General features: G+C 42.0%; 1 protein-coding gene across 1 annotated transcript; it reads left to right on the forward strand.

Moving 5' to 3' along the window:
* The first annotated feature begins 822 nt into the window (after positions 1 to 822).
* Positions 823 to 9380, forward strand: IL1RL1 (interleukin 1 receptor like 1). The gene is made up of 9 exons (XM_075563330.1): positions 823 to 932; positions 1730 to 1875; positions 2355 to 2565; positions 3838 to 4012; positions 4104 to 4278; positions 5627 to 5695; positions 7343 to 7478; positions 7570 to 7715; positions 9041 to 9380. Exons 2-9 carry the CDS (start codon positions 1815 to 1817, stop codon positions 9097 to 9099), a joined length of 1032 nt encoding a protein of 343 aa, XP_075419445.1. The 5' UTR covers positions 823 to 932; positions 1730 to 1814; the 3' UTR covers positions 9100 to 9380.
* The last annotated feature ends 313 nt before the right edge of the window (positions 9381 to 9693 follow it).

The raw sequence follows: 9693 nt of genomic DNA on the forward strand, positions 1-9693 counted from the left end.
GGGCCGAGCTCTCCTGCCCCAGAGGTCAGTGCTGCTGCGGGCCGTGAGTCCACCTTTTGGGTGGCAAGCACGCGAGGAAACACGTTGTCATCAGGTTTTCATACACCGCGAGTGAATGAACTGGGCTGGTCTCTCGATTCCCTTCGATTTCTTCTGGGATCTGGCGACCTTCACAAGCAAGCTGCATTTACTCATAATAGAGACGTCGTTTGCATTTAGCTCTAGAGTTGGGGCTATCGTTTCCCCGTTACGCCCTAGTCTCCTTCTACTCCTCCGAATTCCTTAGGGGGAAGTTCCCGCGTCCTCCAAATGCAGAGTTCAGTGATGATTTAAAACCGAGCAGGAGGGTTTTAAGCTTGTTTGGGTGAGAGTGTGTCAAATTCGGCACCATAAACAAAGCAGGAGCAACCCTGGCTTGCTTGCCATTGCTTGTTTTGCTCCTGCCGTTAACAACTCTGCCACAAAGCTGCTCACAGGACCCAAGTCGTCCAAATTAGCGCTCCTAAACTCGGTTTCAAGGAACAGCTTTTGGAACGGAAATGTCATTTTATCAGCGTGGTAGGGGAAAAAGAGAAAGAAAACATTGTGTCCAGTTTGAGGAAATGCTGCTGAGACAGGGGGAGATTATTTGGTAACTTCCTCTGAAGACCTAACTCCGTGTTATAATCATCTTTAAATATTTATGTAACAAGGTTAAGAATCCTAGTGACATGACTCACTAGTATTTTTAGTAAGCAATATACTTTGGCCAGAAATAAAAATTAAAGATTCAGGGAGTGGCAAATTGTGGGGGTGTCTGTGAGTGTCTCCTTTAAAATACACAGGCGATCATCCCCACATGAACAGTCTACCAGGAGGGACCCAGGAGGGCTGGAAAGCATTCCCTACTCCGTCAGCACCTTGCAGTCCTTCTCTTCTGGCCCGCCATTTGGGTAAGCATCACTGTGTCTGGAATGGGGAACTTGTGCCCATCCATGCTTAGAGAAAACGAACTTTTTTGAAATATGTTTTGCATTGTTTTATTTGTTCTTGTATTTCTGTAATTCTGCCTGGGTTCTATCTCCACCCTGACTTGCTAAAGAAAAAAAGAAACAGATACGGCTAAATCGCTCTTTTGCAGATAGTGAAAAGTATGTCATTTTTCTTTTTGACAGACTGTCAGCTGTTCTTAGAAAGTCTGTTGACGCTTGGCACCGGGCTAGCGGTGTCAGATTACAGGGCAGAGGGATTCCTTGATCAGTTTGACTCTCCCTCTCCCGGATTCTCCTAGTCTGGAATCAACCTCTGGCAGTGGGCTTGGTTTGAGGTTGGGCCTTTATTTTGTAGCTGCTTTGCAATGACCTGGTTACACGTGTGCCTGAGGGTGTCCTGGGTGGATGTCTACAGTTTTATATGAGCAATTATAAAATTGCATTTCCCGTGGTTAAATTTTATGCGTCCTTTTCTCCCTTTCTTCTCTAAAATATCAACTAATTTTATGACATCTTAACTTACCTTTGTCTGGTCCCTTATCACTAGAGTTGGAGACATGCACCTCCCAAATATTCATGTCATGACACATGTCTGAGATTCTGCTGTTACACATATTGGTAATTAGAGGACACCTGCTGGTAGATTAATGCCCCAGAGAGATGTTGAATAGACCATGGCTCATAACTGTTTCCCCTGTGGTTATATGTGATTTAATGATTCAGCACACTACACTACTGACTATTCTTTCTTGATGCAGATCTAAGGGACTTTCACCTGCCTCCTAGAACACATTTGCACCACCGGACCTCATTGATTCATTGAGAATATTGACCAAACTGATCATGGGACTTTGGGTCTTGGCAATTCTAATACTTCTCTTAGATTCGATAACAGCTCAACTTAGTAAGTACTGCTTTTGAACAAAATTTCATATTTATTAAATTAAGGAATTCCAAGAACATATGACTTGTTTTAAACTGCTTATTCTCAACTCTTCAAGCAGAATTGTACACCAGAGAAACCACTTTTAATGTAGACATTCTTCAAAAAAAATTCTCCGAAATTTAATTTTATATATTCAAATTTGTCAGAATTTAATACAGTATCTGTGCTTAGGAATGTTGCAAGCACTTGCTGACTGACACATAATTTGGTTAGGTAGCTGTAGCTGCTTTTCTCCTGAAACTGTGTAAGGGAGTTAGGTCCTTATCTATTAATCAGTTGTGGTGGCACCTCATTGAACGTCTCATAGAAAAATCTTAATCACTTATTTATCCTTACTCAGTTGAAGTATCACAAAGTATGACCAATTTCTAAATGGAATTCTGGAAGGAACCATTTTAAATACATGGATTATGATATCTTGATATTTTAATTTGCAGGTAAAACACATTGGGGTCTGGAAAATGAAGCCTTAATTGTGCCGTGTCCTAAAAACCCAGACTCTGCCTACCCTGTGGATTGGCACCACCCAAACTCAAAGGCAAGGATCACCACTCATCCGGGGAATCGTGTCTTTGCCGCAGGAAACCTTCTGAAATTCCTACCCACAGAAGTTGGTGATTCGGGAACCTACACTTGCATTATCAAAAGGTATCATGCAGACAGCCTCCCGCATCAAAAGGGAGCAGCTGATCCCAAGGGCTCAAGCAGAAAGCAGATGTTTTGAGAATGATGAGGGCCACAAATGTACAAATATGCTCGACACAATGGATGGATGGATGGACTGTGATAATAGTTGTATGAGCCCCCAATAAAATGATTTTTTTAAATTGCAAGGTGATTGGAATAAGAGGATGTGTAGAAATACCATCAGGTTAAACTTTAGATGATTATGAAGTATTTGCATTAATAATTACAGGGATTAATTCATAACACAGTTAGATAAAAAGGCCCAACTTTCCTAAGACCTAGAAAATTGAGAATATTTATTCACTTTTGACTGGATACAAATAAATAAATAAACAATAAAAACGCTGGAGCACATTATATACTAAAGAAAGACAATTAAATTAATGAAGGTTACTTGAGATTATGTGGCTGCCAATTACTCATGATTTATATAGATCATCAAATGTTTTGATGCTGTGTCTCCAGCTGGCACATACAACATGTCAGGTGAGCTAAACAAACACGATGGAGTACTGGAGTTAGATGCCCGGTTCTACGTTCTGACAAGTTTAGACCTCAAGCTCATGCTCAGAATTAATTATCACTGTGATGCTGGCAAGTTAGTACTCCTCCATCCCTCAGTTTCTTCGTGGATAACATAAATACAACCTACCTTAAAAGGCTGTTGTGTGAGGAAACAAAGTTCAGGTAATGAATAAAAGGTAGCTAGCACCCTGGTTGATACATTGTGAACAGTAAATGTTGGATATCTTTATTATGCTGTATTTATCGTATCACAGCAGATATTATAGAACATGAAAAAAAAGACTGAAGATCACCTTTAGGGCTTATGTGGACTCCTGCTTTCCTAGTAGTTACATTTTGGACTGATAACTGCAAGGTCTCTGGTTCAAAACCTCCAGCTGCTCTGCAGGAGAAAGATGGGGCTTTCTACTCTCTTAAAGAGTTACAGTCTCAGAAACTCATGGGGCCAGTTCTACCCTGGCTTATGCGGCCACTGTGAGCTGGCATTGATTCCTGGGCAGTGAGTTTGTTTGTTGTTTTGGTTTGATCGCCTCAAAAGCAAGAAAATATTCTTTTAAAACCTGGATTTTAAGGATGACTTTGAAAGTGAGAAAATAATCACCATATTGCTTTAAGTGGAAAAGCAGAACTAAATAAAGACTAGAATTGATTAAGTTGTTTCATAGTACGTTAAGTGACTTTTTATATTTCTCTGGCTTTTCTTAATAGCCCCGCTTTCAACTTCACGAGATCTGTGAATCTCACAATATATCAGAAACAGCCAAACTGCACTACTCCTGATGAGTTTCTGTATTCAACAGTAGACGGAACACAAAAGTATTCCCGTATAATTTGTCCGACAGCTGAATTATATAATTGGACAGCACCACTTCAGTGGTTTAAGGTAAACATAACTTTTGGAGAAATAAAGGGAAATTAGAAATTCATTTTGCAGGAAAAGAATCACCGAACATGAAAAGGACTTTTCATTTCAGAATTGCCAAGCCCTACAATTCGATAGTGCTGAATTAAAGTACTCCAGGTCTAAATCAGATCTGTACGTTCAAAATGCAAGTCCTGATGATGAAGGTGATTATACGTGTAAACTTATACACAATGAGAATGGAATCAATTATACTGTGACTGCAAGCAGAAATTTTATATTCAAAGGTAAGACTTTAATTTAGCCAATTAGATGATTTGAAAACAGAAAAAGTCAGAAGAGTTTTACCCTTCTTGTTGATATTGCTGCACTTTGTACTTTGCCACTGAAACTTCCTCCTGCTCTATCTTATCTTGCACATTCTCTACTCTGAGGCAAGTAAACATTTTTAACTGCACGATCAAGGTTAATGTTAGAGAAGATCGTGGTACTAATCAAAACCCTTATCTACTTTTTTTCTCCTATGACTTCAATTTTCAAAGTTAAAGAGATTTCAGGCTAACTCGATTTTCTTATCTTGGAAAGCAATAGAACAAGTTAGAGAGCAAGAGTAGCTTCTCTTTTCTGTAATACAGTATCAGGAGTTCTTTACATGGGAAAAAAGTCAGTCAGTGAGTTTTACATGTGATACCAGTGAGTTTCACATGAGATACCAGTGCTTTACATGTTTACTTGTAAACATGTTTACATAGTGCAGTGTTTCCAACAGTATCAGTGACCTCAAGTAGGCGACCCCATTCTTAACATATAACCAAACATTAAAATTGATGTTAAATTCTATAAACACGCTTTCAGAAGAACGGTTCCACGATAGTAAGGTGTTGTGGTCTAGTTCCTGGATCTTAGTCTGCAGATGCGTGCACAGGCCCTCAGCACCTGTAGGCCTGGCAAGTTTCTTATGATAAAGCAATATGAGAGTACAGATATTGTTTGGAAGTTTTCAGGTATCTCATTCTGTAAAAGAAACATCACCACATTGCATTTCTATCAGTGTCTCTCATTATTTAGTGTCATCCCTTGCAATGACCCTCAGTCACACCATCCTAAAATAAATGAGCATTAAGGATTGTGGGTATGTAAGAAGCAGTTTTCCCAAACGCCCCCTTTCACTCTATATCTCAGTGAGCCCAGGACTTAGAATGATCTATGATGACAAGACAGCTGCTCACACTGAGGGCAGCCACAATGTCGAAGCATTATGAGGAAGAGAACTGGGAACCCATGCGTCTCATTTTGATGGATCTTTTGACGTATTCTTCACTGTGTTGTTTTCTGGATTTTGCCTTGTGTTTTTCTAGCAATTCGTTTGCCGTGACACTACTTGAGTCAACTGGAGTAGCATTTGTTTTAATGATCTAGAATAAAACAGAAAATATCAAAGAGAATTAGAGGTAGCATTGGTTACTTTATTCTGTAGTGATCGTGTGTGTACATGCTCATGTGTGCATGTATGTGTGCATTTGTCAGATCATTGTCAGGCCAATTTCAGAAGTATATCTTTGAAATAGAATAGAGCTTCACATTAATGATCATCCAATGATGTTCTAATATTTTTGTTTTCTTTTTGTGTTTTAGAAAGCTCCAGGTCTTTCATTCCAAGCATTAACGCCCCTTTACTCAATGACACAAAGGAAGTAGAAATCGGTAAGAACATTTCAAAATGTTGTAAAAGTTACTTGAAAGACTCTTCCATAGGTCCCCTGGTCTGAATTCTCCTAGAAGAGGCCATGGTGATCGCAATGGACTTTCAGGATGACAGGAGATGACCTAGTGGCACTACCTGATGCAAACATTTGTTAATATGCATCATGAGCAGTCATCAGGATATGAAACATCTGTATTTCTATTATACTCTGAAATTCATGGTCCTTTCACATTTATTGTCTCATGTAATAATTTTCTTTGAGGCAGATATTGTTCCACTTTAAGACACCTCAGGAATCCTCCGCTCAGAGAGGCGCAATCACACAAGCCCAAGGTCATAGATAAAATAGAAGGATGAGAGTCTAGATTTCTCACTCTGTCCTTTCTGGCTGCTCACTACAAATAAGATGCAATTGAAATATTTTAGCATGTAGCTTAAGCCCCCCACCCCGGGGGGCTGTTCTTCAGCACCCACATTCTACAGCCATTCTGCTTTCTCTGGCGGTAAGCCCCTCACTGCTATGCTGACATACAGCAATTCACACATTCTTCTCTGTTCCTCTCCATGTTCGTCTAATTCCCAGGCTAATTGCAGATCTCAGATTCTATGCAATGCCCCCCCACCCCGCCCCATATTATCCTTCCCTCCTCCCAGACAGCCCGGCAGAGCTTCTGCTCACCCCATCGCTGTGTACAGTGAAGAACAGTTTACCCGGAAGGGCTCTTTCCCCCTGTCAGGGCCCACATCAACAGTTGCCGTTGGGTCCATTCTGATGCATGACGTCCCATGACGAGAACGGCACTCCATAGAGTTAGTTGTCAGTGGCGAATGTTCCAGAAGTAGATCGCCAGGTGGTTTGGACGAGGTGTCTCTGGTGAACCTAACAGTCCAACGTGTTTTCCTTTTGCCACTCAGAGATCCCCAGGGTGCCTAGCTGGCATCTGTCTACTTCTCTGAGAATACCTAGACGGGCATATGCTTGTCCTAATATCACCTCCCACAGACTCCGAAACCGCCTCGCTCCTCTGCAGATGCCTAGTTCTTCACACAGAAACCATAGACACGGGAAGGGTTAGCTCCAGGGACGTCCAAGGCAGGAGGAATAGCATTGATGCTTTCAAGTCTGAAAGACGAAAGTCTCAAGTGAAAAGAGTTGGGAGGAGGAGAGTTCTCCTGAGCTGCTTAAGTACTGGGATTATATCTAGGACAAGCTTTGTAAGTCTCTTCCAAAGAAGCCACACACACGGCTTTGCCTTCCAATGTAACCCCTGGGGACGTGGGGAAGGGGCTGGTCCAGTAAGAGGAGAATGATGGGGACATGGCTGCTTAGACAAATCCATGCACCGGAAACGAAATGTATCCATTACGCTGCGGGGAGTTTGACGTTGGTCACACGCCTCGTTAGTTTCTTCTTCAGGTGATAGAGCAGGCTGCAAGCTTAAGAGCGGAGCCTCGGATGGAAGAGCTGACCTTCAAACTAAACTGTGAGGGAAGTGAAGATAATGAGGGGGAGGGGGAGAGACAAAGTAAGGCCCTAGAAAGACAAATGCTCTAGAGAGGAAATGGGAATCAGTGCTGAACAAATGAAATCCAATACAATTTTCCGAATTTGATTTCACCACAGAGTTTCTTTACTTCCCATATAGGAAAAGCACAAACCCTGGTCTGCTCCAGTTGCTTGGGGAAGGGCCCGCTCTTCATAGCCTCCGTCAGATGGCTGGTTAACGGAGTCAATGCCACTGAGAAAGGGAGAATTCAGCAAGGGCCAGTGCAAGACGAAAGGTAGTCGGAGATGCTTGGTAAAACATCCCTGTTCCCTTCCTCGCGGCCTCCCATGAGCACGTCGGCATTAAAGTAACAAGTGCTTTCTTAGGGCTGAAAATGGACTGGTTTGTCTGAAACGGATTTTGGTGATATCTCAAGTGAAAGAAGAGGACTTGTCCCTGCAGTTGGAGTGCCAGGCCTTTAACTCTGCCGCAGTGACAACGCACTCTATAAGTCTAAGAAAGAAAAAACCAAGTAAGAAAGAGCGAATGAATTGTTCCCACCTGATTTTGTTACCGCGATTGTAACCTGGGATTCTTTTCTAGGAGAAAAGTGTTTTTGACGTCTGAGTCCAGGAGCCCCGAGGCCATGGAAATCGCCTGGCTCACAATATACACTTTGCCCATTGAGTACAGGAAATACGTTCACTAGGGTCACCCCACGGTTCTCTCATGGAGCACGCTGTGGAACCGCTCTTCTTCCCTGCGTTAGCCTTCCCTTCTGTTTGCTTTTGTTGGTTCCTCTTGAACACCCACATATCTCTTCGGGCATCTTTCTGCTTCTCACCTTCGCTGACCCTCTCTGTCTCACTGTAGATCCAAGAAAACACTAGCACAACCAGCGATGAACCTGTGCTTTTGTCCTTGCTCTGTTTTGTAACAGTCACATCAGGTGCCACCTTTTCTGGGTACCATCCTTGACCACCAGTGTAGAGGTCAATCTGGTTCTGTGAATTCCTATCGCATCCCATTTCTACAACTGTCCTCCTCACTCTGATGTTCTGCTTAACATAACAATAAGCCCCATTAGGGCAAGAGTGATCTCTTGCCCATTTCATCTTTGTTGAATAAATGACTGGATGAAGGTACACCAAAGGTATCCATAAAATATTGCTGCTGTACATTTCTATTTCTCTAGCTACACGTTTTAATGATAACAACAAAAGAGTATTTTATATTTGGTAAGTTGAATAGCTTTCCCCATATATTGGAAAATCCAAATAGTTTATAATTTCCCTGGAGTTTTGTCTGAATCTAGTATTGATTATTTTATTTTATCTTGACCCAGAACAGTATTATAGTTACACCAAAATATTAAACTTTCTACTCTTTCATGGATCAAACTACATTTTTAAAATGCAGCATTTCTCTTCACAAATCCTTACTGTACTGTGGTGGAAGGAGCTCTTAGGTTTATATTTCCATTTGCCTTGGTTCTTCGGGAAACATAGTTTGAGAGGTTTCTCTCCCTAAGATCTGAGGAGTTCGTTTTGTTTTGGTTTTCACCCTAGAGGATTTGCTACTTTGGTCAAGGTTGGTTGCCATTCCCTGGGTAAATGGTAAACAAACTGCTGTAGGTAATTTTGGTCTGATCCTGGACTGCATTTGGGATTGATAAATACCTTGTAAGGATTGACCAATAGACCATGAAGATGAGGCGTCTAGAGCCCACTGTGCAAACTAATTGTGGTCTACAGAGAGGGCTTGGGGAGTTCATGGCTGGGGTGGGAGGACTATGGCTCAAAGTGGGCAAGGGTTTGTGTGGATCTATATGCCGTGAACTCCACAAAGATTTTTCAGACAGGAAACAGCAAGAAGCCAAAGAAAATGCAACAGAGAAGCTGGAGCAAAAAGGCTAGGACCCCACTCAAATAATTACAACAGGAGCCAAGGTCTGTATCACCAAGGACGGCAACAGGTGCCGAAGTGACCCAGCAGATGTCTGAAGGCAAACAGGCTTTCCTTGAAGGGACTGAGAGGAGTCTGTCATCAGGGACCAAGACGAGGCCATGCTCAGGGTGCTGGGAAGAGTCCTTCACAGCCAAAAAGTGTGAAGAGAACTGACCTGTAAGGAAAAAGGGAGGCTTTGCCTACGTATTTTCTGATCCTGAGTTGTACCTTGTTACTTCCTTAATAAAGACTTAACTGTGAGTATGGTCTGAGTTCTGTGTGACCGTTGCCACGAACTATCAAGTTTAGAAGAGAGTGCAGTGGAAGGGGCCTCCATCTCACAGGGACTAGCCTTGGATGATCTTGATTCGCGGTATCCCCACTGAAGTTAGGTTCTGAACCCGCTGTGATGATTACTCCTTTTGCTTTATGGTGCAAGAGGGCTCTCCTGGGTACAGGCAACAAGGAGAATCATTGCCAGCAGAACATTTTAAGACAATAATAAATCTATCTGAAACTCATTGCGTTTTTTATTCTTATCAGACCTAGAAAATTCCAAGCAA

Source organism: Tenrec ecaudatus, chromosome 11, assembly GCF_050624435.1.
Source record: "Tenrec ecaudatus isolate mTenEca1 chromosome 11, mTenEca1.hap1, whole genome shotgun sequence".
NCBI classification, from domain to species: domain Eukaryota; kingdom Metazoa; phylum Chordata; class Mammalia; order Afrosoricida; family Tenrecidae; genus Tenrec; species Tenrec ecaudatus.